The sequence below is a fragment of the Cervus canadensis genome, chromosome 6 (assembly GCF_019320065.1).
Source record: "Cervus canadensis isolate Bull #8, Minnesota chromosome 6, ASM1932006v1, whole genome shotgun sequence".
In the NCBI taxonomy this organism is placed as follows: domain Eukaryota; kingdom Metazoa; phylum Chordata; class Mammalia; order Artiodactyla; family Cervidae; genus Cervus; species Cervus canadensis.
In genome coordinates, this window is record NC_057391.1 from 50,041,496 (window position 1) to 50,058,327 (window position 16,832).

Sequence of the window (16,832 nt, forward strand, 5' to 3'; positions counted from 1 at the left end):
GCTGATGTGCTAATATATACTTAAATCATTCCTTTATATTTCAACCACCACTGATCTTTTGCCAAATTTAGCAAATTTTACAGTGAATATGGGGTATCCCTGATGGCTCAGTGGTAAAGAATCCATCTGTCAATGCAGGAGATGGGGTTTGATCCCTGAGTAGGGAAGATTCCCTGCAGAAGGAAATAGCAACCCACTCCTGTATTCTTGCCTGGAAAACCCCATGGATAGAGGAGCCTGGCAGGCTACAGTCCATGGGACTGCAAAAGAGTTGGACATGACTTAGCAACTAAACATCACCATCAACAACAGTGAATTTAAGGATGCATTTAGTGGTTTATGATTTTGGATCTTACTAATTTTTAATTAGAAAAAATTGCCATAAATGTACCATATTTGATCAAAATCTCTCACTTTTTCTAAAAGTTAAGAAATGAAAAAATACCTTTATAAAGGTAATTTATGTACATATGTATTAATGATACATATATTTTAAAAAGTCACTAAGAGCTTTGTAATTCAGAAGGGAATGCCTCTGCTGTTCACAGTGAATTAAGTGTGGTCATCTTTGCTTCACCACTAACCAAATTACAGCCTTTGTGTAGCACAGGACAAATTCTTAGGCAACAGTTACTTAGAATCACAAGTTCCATACTCTGTTTATGTATACATGATTTTTTATATATGCCTATCCCCTATTTTACTACTAATTTACATCACTTTCATTCAATTCTGTGCCTAGACCTATTTGTCTACACTTTGCTTTTCTCCTATGCTTAGAATTTGATGTTACAAGTGCATAAAAAAGGACAGTTGAGGCAATTATCCGGGTGATGGTGATATTTTTCCAATTATATGATATTTTAAGTGAGAGTGACTTTTTACAAAATTACTCAGATAAACTGTGTTCACATCCACAATGAATAAGCATTGTGTAGTCCCCACTCCAGTACTCTTGCCTGGAAGATCCCATGGACGGAGGAGCCTGGTGGGCTGCAGTCCATGGGATCGCAGAGAGTCGGACACAACTGAGCGACTTCACTTTCACTTTTTACTTTCGTACATTGGAGAAGGAAATGGCAACCCACTCCAGTGTTCTTGCCTGGAGAATCCCAGGGACGGGGGAGCCTGGTGGGCTGCCGTCTATGGGGTCGCACAGAGTCGGACACGACAGAAGTGACTTAGCAGCAGCAGTGTTCCCCAGCCCTGGAAATGAGTGTATAACAGTTCTGCAGTTATTTTCCAGTTTTACTTGAGAATTCACAAAGTCAGCACCTTCCTGGTCCCTGTATATTTGGTGAGGGCACCCGAGCAGGAGTAAAAGTGGGAGAGCAGGAGAGGACGAGACCAACTCCTCTAGGTTTAAATGAGGCAACAAATAAGCCATTTAATAGTCCCCTTCTCCCACCAAAAATGATTTGGCACTTTATCCCATTATCACATGGTCAATGTGATTCCTAGGTTATGGTGGCTAAAATACCCAGAAACAGATTTCATTGTCTCAATGAAACAATCAGATTCAACATATGGAAGCTGGCCTACTCTGAAGTAACCAGAAAGTAGTCATTTCCTAACTGCATATAAGGGAGAGAAAAAGTACAAAAGGAAGTTACATACAATGAAACCATTAAATGTAGATTTGCCACAAGGCAAGATGGTAATGCTTGAACATTATGAAGAGCAAAAACTGCACAAACACATTATATTTTAAACACTCCATCTATTTAACAAACTATGTACACTCTTCAGCTAAATGAGATGAATTGAGATTCAAGAGGCAGCACTGTACTGGCAAATCTCGTCCTAAAGGCATCCATTAATATAAATCAACAGTAGCAATTTGGTTTGATCATTTATTTGCAAGAATCATTAAGGTTTATTAGCATAATTATTCCCTGTGGGATTTCATGTCGAGGAAATGAAAAATGGCATTATCAATATTTAAAAGATAAGTGTGTAATGTTCAGAGTACTTAAACAGTCATCTGCAGGTGGTGTCCAGCTGCAGCAAATTAGATTAGATTTGGGCATTTTTTTTGAACAAAAGAAAAATTGTTTTGTTCTAATTGCTTCATTTTATAAAGCAATACGATTTTGTAAATAATTTCTACAGTATAGTTGGAACTTACAGTGTATACTTATTAACATGCCTGATTTCAGATCAGCAACTCTGATATGTTCAACCCTGCTATGCTGTAACTATTGGGGAACATTAATCAGCATAATCCATCATTTATTATTAGGGAAAGCTCTTTTCCATCTGATATCTAGACCGTTAGTCAAAGACCTGTAAGTGAAAAGCTATATCCCAAAGGGAAATGAACCAGAAGATTTCTCCTTAATTCTGGGAGAGCATAAATCCTTCCTTAACAATGAAATATTATGATAGTAATAATTTATCATGACACATCTTTAATGTGATCGTTGGTTTTTTTTTTTAAGTCAAAAAATGAAGTAGTATTCAGTGATAAAAATAAATGTGCTATCCAACCATAAAAAGACATGGAGGAACCTTAAATGCATACTGCTGAGTGAAAGAAATCAGTCTATAAAGACGACATACTGTATGATTCCAACTGTATGATTCTAGTCCTACGTACTGTATGATTCCAGTGTCATTCCAATATGACATTCTGGAAAAGGCAAACTACAGATGCAGTAGGAAGATTAGTGGTTTCCAGGGGGTTGAGTAGAAGGAGGGAGAGGTGAATAGGTGACCACAGAACCTTTTAGAGCAGTAAAACTATTCTGTATGATACCGTAATGGTGGATACATGACATAACGTAATTGTCAAAACCCATACAGACTTGCACAACACAAAGAGTGAACTCTAATGTAAGCTATGTTCTATAGTGAATAGTGTATTAATATTGGTTCATCAACTGTAACAAACGTATGGTGCTAATGATAGTGAAAATTGTGGGGGTGGGAGGGGAGAGGGGACATATGGGAACACTGTATTCTGTCAATTCTCATGTAAACCTAAAACTGCCCTAAGAAACCAGTCTATTATTTTTTTTAATTTTAGGGTAATTCAGGTAAAACCAGCTAGTTGTTGCAATTGATTAAATTTGTCTTTGCTTTAGAAGAACAGTCAGGCCAAAATCTCTGCCAAACCCCCTAATAATTGCATAAATTATTGTAGAATCTTTCTACAATACTCATGTGTGGACTGGACACAAAGAGCTGTAACTAGAATTGTCTTAGAGTCAAATGTCCTTAGAGAAACAAATGCATACATGTTTGCTAAAATACTTCCAGTGCTGCATGACATTTTGCTGTTACGAACTATTGAATCTGTTATATCTTAAACGTCCTCATCTCTTACTCTCACTATAAGGATCCTAACACTTTGAGGGGAAGATTAACCCAAGAAATCTGCAGCAGGCTTTAGTTCAGTTCAGTCGCTCAGTCGTGTCTGACTCTTTGCGACCCCATGAACCACAACACGCCAGGCCACCCTGTCCATCACCAGCTCCTGAAGTTTACTCAAACTCCTGTCCATTGAGTCAGTGATGCCATCCAACCATCTCATCCTCTGTCGTCCCCTTCTCCTCCCACCTTCAATCTTTCCCAGCATCAGGGTCTTTTCAAATGGGTCAGTTCTTCGCATCAAGTGGCCAAAGTATTGGAGTTTCAGCTTCAGTATCAGTCCTTCTGATGAATATTCGGGACTGATTTTCTTTAGGATGGACTGGTTGGATCTCCTTGCAGTCCAAGGGACTCTCAAGAGTCTTCTCCGAGACCACAGTTCAAAAGCATCCATTCTTTGGTGCTCAGCTTTCTTTATAGTCCAACTCTCAGATCCATCCATACATGACTATTGGAAAAAGCATAGCTTTGACTAGACAGATCTTTGTTGGCAAAGTAATGTCTCTGCTTTTTAATATGCTGTCTAGGTTGGTCATAACTTTCCTTCCAAGGAGTAAGAATCTTTTAATTTCATGGCTGCAGTCACCATCTGCAGTGATTTTGGAGCCCCCCAAAAATAAAGTCAGTCACTGTTTCCACTGTTACCCCATCTCTTTGCCATGAAGCAATGGGACTGGGTGCCATGATCTTAGTTTTCTGAATGTTGAGTTTTAAGCCAACTTTTTCACCTCCCCTTTCACTGTCATCAAGAAGCTCCTTAGTTCTTCTTCACTTTCTGCCATAAGGGTGGTGTCATGGCTTCATCTCAGTTCAATTTATACCCAATTACCTAGAGGGCAACCGTCTCCCTGTTCCTCTCAGACAGTGTTGCAAATGGGTAGAGCAGTGGAAGTAATGTTTATGTGCAGTCATGTGATCAATGACCCAAGGAGACAGGGGAGCAAAAGGTTTGCAGCTCCCAGAAACTCTTTCAAGGCTCAACTAAAGCTTTTTATTTGTACTTTGTATTTTTTTCTCATGGCCTGTCTTTGCCACATACAGTGGACTTTGGGTATCTTCAAGGAATTGTTCTAGGACTTACCCTGGATACCAAAATCCACAGATGTTCAAGTCCCATATATACTCCTTAGTATCCATGGTTTTGCACCTGCAGATTCAACCAACCAGTAATCCTCTGGTACTGTAGTACTGTATGTATTTATTGAAAAAAAAAAAAAGCCTGTATAAGTGGACCTTTGCAGTTCAAACCCATGTTGTTCAAGGGTCAGTTGTATATACCTTCTTGAACAGAATATCCTTCCTCTATCTTACCTAAAGATGGAGGTCCCTTTGCTAGGGCAACCAGGAGTGCAGTAAGAGGACTGTATGACTGAGAACTTGATTTCTACTTGGTCAGAATGCTGCTGCTTTTGTGTTGTTGTTCCCCTCACTATTGTGGATAAAAGCATAGCAACCAATTTACAAATCCTTTTTTTCTCTCTCATAATTTTTGATAACCTACATGGTTTCTCCTTAGTTTATTTGTACTAACTAAATATAGTGCTTCCCCCTTCAATAGATTCCCCATTTGAAGCATCCTTCTGATCATCCTAACATTCATATTGCCACATTCTAAATGTAATGTTAATCTTTCAGTGTTTGTTCTATGCTAACCACATTTTGGTAAAATTAGACAATGAGTATTGCATTTAAACTATTGCTTTCTGTGGTGTTCTGAAATATCAATTGCTTATTTTAAGAAGCAAATAGTATTGATATATTTAACTGCCTGATGAAACAGATAATCTATGTATTGATGAACGAAATACTTTGTGTATTTGATTAATGAGTAGTCTTAAAGTTACAAATTTTGTTGTTGTTTAGTCATTAAGTCACATCTGACGTTGCGACCCTGTGGACTGTAATCCACCAGGCTCCTCTGTCCAAGGGATTTCCTAGGCAAGAATACTGGAGTGGGTTGCCATTTCCTTCTCCAAAGTTATAAATATTTCCTTGCAAAAACTAAACCACTATTGTGATTTAGAAGTCCATTGTCATAATAGAGCTTACCTTCATCAAGTAACTAAACATTTAACGATCAGGTTTGTACTCTTTTAATGTTTCAAAGACATCTATATTTATTGATCTGTGAGCGTTTCAGATATATAATGTTGACTTGAGTCTATCCATACAACCAAAGAATTTGTCATTTGGACGCCAAGCAGTCAATTAGATTGTGTTAGGTAATTAAGGAAATGAAGAAATAATAATGTATCTAGACTTTAGAGAAGTGTTTTTGGAGAATTCCCTCAGTATAGTCCTATAGAAGGGTCTGAAAATATTGGTAGTATATTAGTAAAATTTGTGCATTGGTAAATAGTTGAATGACCTTACTCAAAGTTTGCTGATCTAGTTCCACCTGGAGAGAGACTCTTGTAGCACATGTCAGGGCTCTGTGTTCTCCCAGTCTTACTCAACATTTTTATCCATGAAGTACTTGAAAATACAGAAGACATGCTTATCCAATTTGTAAATGATGTTGACTGAAAATATGCACAGTGTTGGAGTTGTGATTTCAGTTTTATTTGGGGAAAAATGAGGGCTATAGTCTGGGAGACAGCATCCCAGATAGCTCTGAGGAATTGCTCTGAAGAGGTAGGGAGAGGTTCCATATTTTATGTGATTTTAGTGGAGGGGGTACATGCAGTCAAGCACACATGTAGAAGGTTACTGCAAGTTTCATGAATATTGCTGCTAGTCATGAGGAGCAGATGTCTCCATTAATGATTTTGGTGCTTACTACATATGGCCACAGGACTGGAAAAGGTCAGTTTTCATTCCAATCCCAAAGAATGCTCAAACTACCACACAATTGCACTCAACTCACACATTAGTAAAGTAATGCTCAAGATTCTCCAAGCCAGGTTTCAGCAATATGTGAACCGAGAACTTCCAGATGTTCAAGCTGGTTTTAGAAAAGGCAGAGGAACCAGAGGTCAAATCGCCAATATCCATCTGCTGGATCATCGAAAAAGCTAGAGAGTTCCAGAAAAACATCTATTTCTGCTTTATTGACTACGCCAAAGCCTTGGACTGTGTGGATCACAATAAACTGTGGAAAATTCTGAAAGAGATGGGAATACCAGACTACCTGACCTGCCTCTTGAGAAACCTGTATGGAGGTCAGGAAGCAACAGTTAGAACTGGACATGGAACAACAGACTGGTTCCAAATAGGAAAAGGAGTATGTCAAGGCTGTATATTGTCACCCTGCTTATTTAACTTATATGCAGAGTACATCATGAGAAATGCTGGGCTGGAGGAAGCACAAGCTGGAATCAAGATTGCTGGGAGAAATGACAAAAACCTCAGATATGCAGATGACACCACCCTTATGGCAGAAAGTGAAGAGAACTAAAAAGCCTCTTGATGAAAGCGAAAGAGGAGAGTGAAAAAGTTGGCCTAAAGCTTAACATTCAGAAAACTAAGATCATGGCATCTGGTCCCATTACCTCATGGGAAATAGATGAGGAGACAGTGAAACAGTGTCAGACTTTATTTTTCTGGGCTCCAAAATCACTGCAGATGGTGACTGCAGCCATGAAATTAAAAGATTCTTACTCCTTGGAAGGAAAGTTATGACCAACCTAGATAGCATATTAAAAAGCAGAGACATTACTTTGCCAACAAAGGTCTGTCTAGTCAAGGCTATGGTTTTTCCAGTGGTCATGTATGGATGTGAGAGTTGGACTGTAAAGAAAGCTGAGTGCAGAAGAATTGATGCTTTTGAACTGTGGTCTTGGAGAAGACTCTTGAGAGTCCCTTGGACTGCAAGGAGATCCAACCAGTCCATCCTAAAAGAGATCATCCTGGGTGTTCACTGGAAGGACTGATGCTGAAGCTGAAACTCCAATACTCTGGCCACCTCATGCAAAGAGTTGACTCACTGGAAAAGACCCTGATGCTGGGAGGGATTGGGGGCAGGAGGAGAAGGGGACGACAGAGGATGAGATGGCTGGATGGCATCACCGACTCGATGGGCATGAGTTTGAGTAAACTCCGGGAGTTGGTGATGGACAGGGAGGCCTGGCGTGCTGTGGTTCATGGGGTCGCAAAGAGTTGGACACAACTGAGTGACTGAACTGAACTGACTACTGACATATGAGAAGATGCAGGTATTTTTTATTTTGAACTCATAAAATCTTCTGAAAATATCTAACTATCTGAAAGCTTGTTCTGCCAGTTGTTCCCAGAGCACAGAGTGCCTTATTTCTTATCTGCACCCTAAACTCCTTTTCAGGATGTGTTGCAGGTCAGTGACTGCAATGAATAGTGACTTAATCCTTGTAGAGGTAGATGGCAAGTGCCAATTTTTAGATAACAATTTCATGACTCTGGGCATTATGAAATTACTGGACAAGCATGCTACATGGATATCCTGGGGTTTTTGTGTGTGTGTGTGTTTTAATTATCTTTTTATTTGGCTGCACTGGGTCTTAGTTGAGGCATCCAGGACTTTTAGTTACACCATGCTCTTCATTGTGGCTTGTGGGACCTAGGTCCTGACCAGGGATTGAACCCAGGCCCCATGCATTCAGAGCACAAAGTCTCAGCCACTGGACCACCAAGGAAGTCCCTGCATAGCTATCTTGGAGGAAAAAAAAACAAAAATCAAAAATTGTGATCAAAACTCCCAAGATTGCAGGGATTAAGGGAAGGAAACTGGCTAGTAACTTCTAAAAGATAAAAAAGGGAGAGAGGCAAATGTGAGAAAGGAAATCTAAATACTCATCATCTTTAAAATCAAACATTGATTTTAAAAGGCAATGAATATTGCAAATTTATTTTTTCATTTTCACCCATGAAATTAACCAGAGATAGTGATTGTATCAGTTAGGAATTACATTTGGATAGCCAATAGAATCCCAGTGGAACAGAGGACACAAAAGCTTAGACAGATGAGTTTACTTTTCTTTCAGACAACATGAAGTGCTGAGCTAGGCAACCCAGGGCTGGAGTGGTAGCTCCGTGGTCATAAAGAACCAGGGTTCCTTCTATGTTTCTGCCATGCCATCCAGAGCATGTGTTAGCTCATTGGCACGATAGCTGGTGGACTTTCAGTCATCACATAGTCTTATTAAGAAATCCAGATATACAAGCACCCCCTCTCCCTGTCAACAAGAACAAGCTCAGAGAAATCCATTTTGGCAAAAGTTTGAAGAAGAAATCTGAAGGGGTAGACATATAAGCTGTTACAGGTCAGGTTGATGGCATCAGACTTTCTTTAAAGGCTAAGAGGATATAGTGAACACTTAACCATTAAGAAAAGTTTTTCCAGGGTATGAGACCCCCCCAAACCAGAGACCTAGTGTGCCAAGGTCTGTCTAAAGTGCTGAGACTGGATCAAGATAACAGAGGACCCTCTTCTTACCACTTCCTAGCTAGCAAGCAGGAGCCACCAAGAAGAGAGATATGCTGCTGGGGGAGGAGATGAGTGTGGAGAGACGCTCCGACCTGCAGGAACCCAGGGAAGACCCGATGCTAAGGGTGAGGCAGGAGTGTTGAGAGAAGCTCTCTGGAAAACCAACCCCCAACATAAGCACAAGATAACAGGAGAGAAATTTGAAGATACTGTGTACTGAAGATAATGTTCAAATCCAGCTTAATTCCTGACTCTACAAACTCAGTCTCCTACATTAAAGGTAGGAGAATGGACATGCTTATTACCAGGTGTAAATATGACTTAGCTCAGTCTTTACTGTCTTACATATGATGTCTGTCATTCAATCAAAAAGTATGACACACACACATGCATAAAAAGTACAACAAAACTTATAAAAGGTGTATTAAGATGAAGCAATCAACAGAAAAAAATTCATATGACCTAGATGGTGAAACCAGCAGAAAAATTTAAATACTATAATTAATATGTTAAAGTCTCCAATGGAAAAGATAGACAATATATGTGAGAAGATGAGTGCTTTTAGGTGAGAAGATGGAAACTAACAGCTAATGAAGATACTAAATACAAACTAAATACTAATGAACATGAAGAATGCCTTTGACAGGCTTATCTGAGGCCTTAATGCAACTGAGGAATGAGTCAGTAAATTTGAAGATGTAAAAATAAAAATTACCTAAACTGAAACACAAAGAAAGATTGGAGGAGGGAAAAAATAGAGCATTTGAGAGCTCTGAGAGAATATCAAACAGTCTAACATATGTGGTAACATATATATTGTGGATTTACATACATAAAAATAAAATATATGATAATAGCAGAAAAGATGGGATGGAAGAATTGAAGTTAAAGTGTTTTAAGGTTTACACATGACAAGTGAAGCAGAATTACAATATCTGAGTATTTAAATATATATATTTATACTAAATCATAGGGAAATCACTAAAAAATTAGAGGTATAAATAATAAGCTGATAATGAAAATGAAATGGCATCACAAAAAATAATCAAAAAGAAAAAGAGAAAAATGAATATACAACAGATGCAACAAATATTTTAAAATTTGCAAAATTGTAGCTATCAATCCATACAAACCCATAATGATATATAAATGTAAATAGTATAAACACACCAATTAAAGGATGGTGATTGTCAGACTGAATAAAAAAGTAGCACCCAACTATATGCTATCTACAGGCAATCCAATTTAAATATAAAAGATTAAAAGTAAAAGCATGGAGAAAGATATATAAATATTAGTTAAATAAAAACTGGAGTGCCTATATTAATATCAAAAAGATTTCAAAAAGAAAAGAACATTACCAGAGAAAAAGAGGGTCATTTCAAAATGTTAATGTCAAAATGTTTTTAGGACCTAATAATCCTAAAGATGTATACATTTAACAATAGAGCTCTAAAATATATGTAGCAAAAAAAAAAAACTGAAAAGAGAAATAAGCAAATCCACAGTTATTCTTGGCTACTTCAACACTCCTCTCAGTAATTGATAACGCAAAGCAATTACTGAGAGGAGTGTTGAGGATATAGAAAGCTTGAACAGCATTCTCAGTCATCTTGAACAGCGTTCTCAGTCACCTTGACCTTGTTGAACACCTCACCCCAAACACCAGATTATGTATTCTTTTCAAGAACATATGAAACATTCACCAGAAAAGACTGTATTCTGAACAATAAAACAAACTTCAATTAAAAAGATTTGAAGTCAAAGTATGTTCTCTGACCATAATGGAATTAAACCAGAAATTAATAACAAAAAGACATCTGGACAATCTGAACTGTTGAGAAAGTTAACAAAACGCTCTTAAATAGTTCATGGGTCAAAGAAGTCTTTGACTATTTTTAATTGAACAATTGAGAATTACAACACATCAAAATCCGTGGGAGGCAGCTAAAGCTAGGCTTAGAGAGAATTATAAGTTATACATTCATATTTGAAAAGAAGATGGTCCTTTTTTTTTTGGCCACACTACGTGGCATGTGGGATCTTAGTTCCCTGACCAGGGATTGAATCCTTACCCCCTATAATGGAAACTTTGAGTTTTAACCCCAGTGTGTGTGTCTTAGTCACTCAGTCGTGTCCAACTATGCAATCCTATGGATTGTAGCCCACCAGACTCCTCTGTCCATGGAATTCTCCAGGCAAGAATACTGGAGCAAGTAGCCATTCCCTTCTCTAGGGGATCTTCCCCACCCAGGGATCAAACCCAGGTCTCCTGCATCACAGGCAGATTCTTTACTGTCTGAGCCACCAGGGAAGCCCTTTAAAACTCTGACCTCCAGGGAATTCCCAAGAAGGATAGTCTTAAAAATTTAAGTTTTCACCTTATGAAACTATAAAATTAAGATCAAATTAAGCCCAAAACAAACAGAGAAGAAAATAATGATAGTAAGAGCAGAAAAGAATGGACTTGTAAATATAAAAAAATAGAAATGATAAAACCAAAGTTCTCTTTGAAAATGTAAATAAAATTGAGTTATAGCTGGTAGAGCTTTCTCCTGTGTGCATAACAGTAATACAATTTCAATAATTTGTTCGTTTAACAAATATTTATCTATCACTTACTATATGCCAAGTACTATTTTAAATGCTTGGAGAACACCAGTGTTCAAAATAACAACAACAACAACAACAAATTTGTGGAGAGTACTTGGTGAAGTTGTTAGAATAATGGGATTAAATGCAAATAGTAGTTGCATCCTGATTTCAAAATGTTTTGTACTGTACACACCCTGTCAACAGTTTTACTTTTGTAATAACTGCATTTATAAGACTCTCAAAAGACAGAAACATAGTCTTCTCCCTACACACACACATTCACTCACACTCACATAAGTCCTCTTCTGATGTTAGAGAACAAATTGAGTCTAAGGTGAGGTCTAAAAGCCTATTAAGATTATCTATTTGCTATTCATCTCTGCATTTCAGTTTGGGAGGTTTCTATTGATGCATGTTCCAGCTCACTGATTCTCTTTTCAGTGGTGTCCACTCTACTGATATCCTATTAAAGGCATTCTTCATTTGTTACAGTGTATTTGATTTCTACAATTTCCTTTGGATTCTTAAGAGTTTTCATTTCTCTGCTTAAATTACTCTTTCATTTGTGTGTTGTCCACTTTTTCTGTCAGATCCTTTAGTATATTTATCGTAGTTATTTTAAATTCTTGTTTAATCCCAAATGTGTGTGATGGCTGAGTCTAATTCTAATGCTTACTTTGCTTTTCAGAGTGTGCTTTCCCTTCCCTCTTAACAGTCTGCTGTTAGCCCTCTAATTTGTTGTTGAAAGCTGGGCAATATACTTATTGGGTAACAGGGACTGAGGTAAACAGAGCTTTGGAGTGTGGTTCCTTTATTATATGGCTGTGAGTTAGACTGTGTTTTGCTATAGCTGTAGGTTCCAGAGGCTTCAAATCCCTCTCATGTTTTTGTCTCCTGTTGTCTTTGGATTCCCTACAAATCCACTGTTAGACAGAGGGGGCGTTTTCATGTATTTGTGGGGAGGATGGTGATCTTCCTGTCTTACTCCTCTGCCTCCTCTTCTGTCTCCCAGAGTGAGTGTTTTGGAGGACTTCAGCTGCAGTCAGCTGTTATACACTGGAGCATTGTTGGTGTGGTGATCAAATGTGGGAAAGGGGAAGCATTCTATGATTTTATGATTAAATCTTTCAGTAGAGCTGTGTCCCTGGGCTATGACCTTCACAAATATTTCTTAGATCCCATTTTCTCCCCTTAGATGAGACAGGAAGGCTGGAGGAGGCTGGAGGCAGAGAAATATCCTTGCCCCAGGTGAAATAAGGTGCTGGTGAAATCTTTTCCTCTGGAAAGTAAGTCTTTATTGCAGAGAAGGGTTTCCAGAGGGTTGAATATTACATTGTGAAATGCTTCTTCTTAATCCCGTTAGAGCCATGGGAGCCCATTCTCGGTTTTTCATTGTGAGAACCTGCTGAGATTACTGGAGGCAAAACCTATGGAAGTGTGGGGACCTCTCTAATACTGTAGTCCCCACTAGTTTCACTGACTTTAGTTCATACTCAGTCTCTAGAAATCCATAAAAATTAAAATTTAATTATTCCTAATTCATGGCTTCAGGGGCTCCTGATCCAGATAAGCAGGTCTTGACTGTGACTCTCTGTATTTACCTCTCTGCAGATTTCAGGGTGGTGGGTTGCCCTTTGACCTCAGCTGTATGATGAATGCAAGAAAAGTTATTAGTTTCAAGTTTACCTAGCTTTATGTGGTAGTCAGGAGGGAAGTGAAAACTTCCAAGTTTTTATATTTTGGAGCTTAAACTACAAGTCTTATTATTAATATTTAAGCAGACATTGCTACACAAGATGGAGTTTAATTTGATAGCGCAGACCAAGTCAAGTTCACACACTACCTACCTTAAAATTTTTTTAAATTTTAGTTTTGACATGATTTCTATAAATGTCATTTCTAAAATCAATACATTTGACTAATTTCTCTGACCCATTCCTGTTCTTAAGTTCTTCCATTTAAAACAGGCTTCACTGTCTAACTTGCCAGTAAAATAAAACTGACCAACATTCCTGCCATTATATATCTGCTCTCTTATTGGTTCCTGGAATGAGATCCATGTGGCCCATGTTTTTACAGCTTCTGTGGGCCACCCACAGTGGTTATTAATCAATAATTATCCACCGTGACGGTGCCTCCCATTGCTGAGGACCTAGGCGGTCATCAGCCCTGTACAACAGGCACTGAGGTTGTAACATGTTCTGTGTAAGGAAAGTGCCTTTGGTCTCATGTCTTACATAGGTGCTTAGTTGCTCAGTCGTGTCCGACTCTTTGCGACCCTAACGACTGAAGCCCACCAGGCTCCTATGTCCATGAGGATTCTCCAGGCAAGAACACTGGAGTGGGTTGCCATGCCCTCCTCCAAGGGATCTTCCCAACCCAGGGGTTGAACACAGATCTCCCGCATTGTCTTACATAGGGGTTTGGCGTACTTCTCAGTAAACAGTTTCTACATTTCAACTTGGTTCCAAACTCCACTAAGCCCACACTTCGTCCCTTGGGAGGAATCTTGGGCTCCTAACAGACTGCAAATGCCTTGCACTATGATACATTTGGAACTCCCGCCTGTCTCCTTTAAACCCTTGGAGTAGCCCTCCTGCCAGCCTCTCAAGAAGCTCAGTACTGATTGGGTACTGCTGCGTCCAATGGGAAGCGGCGACATTGAGCGTAGTCAAGGTTCGGGCGGGCAAGCCGCGGTGGCGGTTGCTGGGAAACCGCGCGGACACCAGAGAGCCCTACTGGTGTTTGGGTTTTCTGCTGGAGGTTGTAGCCGCCCGAGAGGGAGAAGGGGAGTTTAGTCTGCCGAGATGGTAAGCATGCCGAAACTACTCGGTTGTCTATTGATTTGATTCTAGTTTAGAGCCAGCCTGCTTCTAAAAAAGGATTTGAAGTGCCTATCGGAGAATTAAATGGGAAAATCGTACCTCAGAGACCTCAGGTGCTGGTATTTAAGCGACGCGCGTGCTGGCTGACCCCCGCCCCGCCCCTCATTTGATCTGCCCGGCAAAAAATTATTGCTTCCCACGTTTCTGGAAATTTGGGAGATGTTTAAGAACTGCTGAACAAATGAGTGGAAATAAAGCTCCAGAAGAGAGCGAATGAATAAATAGCGGGTTGACTTATTTAATGTGCATTAGAGAAACGTGAGCGGCTTTTGAACCGCACTTCACGGCCAAGGGGGAAGGAGTAGAGGATGGAATGAGGAGGTATTCCCTGCGTAGCGGTAAAGAACTGGGTATATAGAACTCAGCTGCGCGTCTTAGAACTCTAATTTGGCTGTTTATTGGCTGAGGAAACTTGAGTCAAGTTGCTTTAACTTTGCATGCCTCATCTATAAGATGGGGAACACAAATAGTACCTGCTTCATTGATACATCTTAAAAAAAATTTTTTTTTTGGTCTACCACATTGCTTTTTTGTTATGTCTCTGAATTTGGAGAGGAAGCCAAACTCCTTTCGTTTATTACAGTTTCATTTGTTTCTGGGGCTACATCAATGTATTTTTACAAATTAGATCCTGGAATACCAAAGTATGCTTTTTTTGGTTTGTTTTCCCTTCTCCATTTTAGGCTTCCAAAAGGAGAGCTTTGAATTTCAGTGAAAGGCATCAGAATTTAGTAGATATAAGCTATTGCAAAAAATTGCAGGTCGAGGCACTACAAAGGCTACAGAATCAAACCAGGGACCGAATGGTGCAGAGTGAGAATGATGACAGGGCTGAGCGCAAAAGCTTCCTCAGATTATTACAGGATGAACAATTTGAGTTGGATATGGAAGAGGCCATTCAAAAGGTAAGTTTTACTATTAATTCTTATATCATTTTTCTGTTCATTTTCTCTTTGGAAACAATGAAAGCCAACTGTTAATACTGAAATGGAGCAGATAGGATAAGCATCAGGCAAAGGATACCTCCCTGTGAGTCAGCTCAGTGTAGTGGTAAAAAGCTGGGGTTTTGGAGCTAGACTGTGTACTTTTGAGTCCTGGTATTGGATATGTTAGCTATGGACCCTTGAGTAAGTTGCTTTTACTTTGTCTGACTCATTGAGAAAATAAGAATAATAATAGTACCTACGTCATAGGATTGTTTTAATAATCAGTTAGTACTGTTTTAATAATTAATATAGGCAAAGCTCTTAGAATAAGGCCTGGAAGAGTAAGCACTCAGGATTTTTTGTCCCCCAAAATATGAAATCTCTAATTACTGACTTCCATGGTTTAAGTGTAGTTCTGTTGTCTTCCATAAAATTCTAAAGACAAAAACTTAAGAACACCTGTTTTGAATTTACAGATATTAAACATGTATTTTAAGTGGTAGAAAATGAACACATATTATTAGCTATGAATTTACTTTGTCTGGAACTTCCCTGGCAGTCCAATGATTTAGACTCCATGCCCCCAATGTAGGGGACATGGGTTTGATCCCTGGTTGGGGAACTAGGATGCCACAAAATGCTGCCAAAAAAAAAGAAAAGAAAAAAGAAAGAATTAGGGTGTAATATGTAATTATGTAACTGCTAAAGTTTGGAGACAGCTTTTGAGTGGAAATTTCTGAATATTTTAAGGGATGAGGGAGGTAGAAAAAGGGAAACCAACAAGAAAAGAAAGGAGTTCTTATAAATGTGAAAAAGGTATCTGATATTTATGTATTCTTTTAGTGTCTGCTGTATGGTCAACATTTTGTAAGATATAGGGAATGGCAAAAACAAGTTTTAAAAGTGGTATTCATCCTTCTGAGTTTCAAATTTCAGAAGCTTAGACATGACTTTTTAACCCTGGGCAAGAATATTCTTAGGGATTATTAGATTTTTTCTCCCATTCTTTTTATTCTTATTTTTTCTTTAGTTTTTAAGAAAATCCCAGGTATTGTATCAAGTCTCTCTTGCATACTTCAGTATACATCTTATAAAATACGGATTTTTTTTAAACATAGCAGCATAATGCCACTATCTTACCTAATAAAATTATCAATAAATAAATTCTAGGCATCATTTAATACCATTCCATAGTCAAATTTCTGTATGTTAAAAGACAGATTTTACAACTCAATCAAGATCCAAACAAGGTTGATACAGTGTATTTGGTTATGTCAGATCCCTCTTTCTCTAAAACAGCCCTTCCCTTGTACTTGTACTTTATTTCTTTAACTTCATGTTTTTAACTTGTTTTTAACATGTGTTTAACTTGCTCGGTCAGTTGTTTAATAGGATATCCCACTTTCTGTATTTATTTGTTGGCTTTCTCAGTAGTTCCTTTACTTTGTTCTTCTATCTCTCATATTTCCTTTAAATGAAAGTTAGCCGTAAAGACATGATTAGATTTCAGTTCAGTTGCTCAGTCATGTCCGACTCTTTGCGACCCCATGGACTGTAGCACACCAGGCTTCCCTGTCCATCACCAACTCGGGGAGCTTGCTCAAACTCATATCAACCATCTCATAATAGATTTATGTACAACGTTTTGGCAGT

The 16,832-nt window shown here is 38.6% G+C and overlaps 1 protein-coding gene across 4 annotated transcripts in view; it reads left to right on the top strand.

The window, feature by feature from the left end:
- Positions 1–16,832, top strand: part of MNS1 (meiosis specific nuclear structural 1) — a 104,779-nt gene that overhangs the window by 19,031 nt on the left and 68,916 nt on the right. For 3 of the 4 annotated variants that reach the window (XM_043471884.1, XM_043471885.1, XM_043471886.1), the window contains one exon: positions 14,937–15,158. In XM_043471884.1, the coding sequence (XP_043327819.1) occupies positions 15,057–15,158 (102 nt within the window). In that variant the 5' untranslated portion in view covers positions 14,937–15,056. Of the gene's footprint in view, positions 1–14,051; positions 14,179–14,936; positions 15,159–16,832 lie in introns of those variants that run through there. The other variant, XM_043471883.1, reaches the window with a different exon arrangement.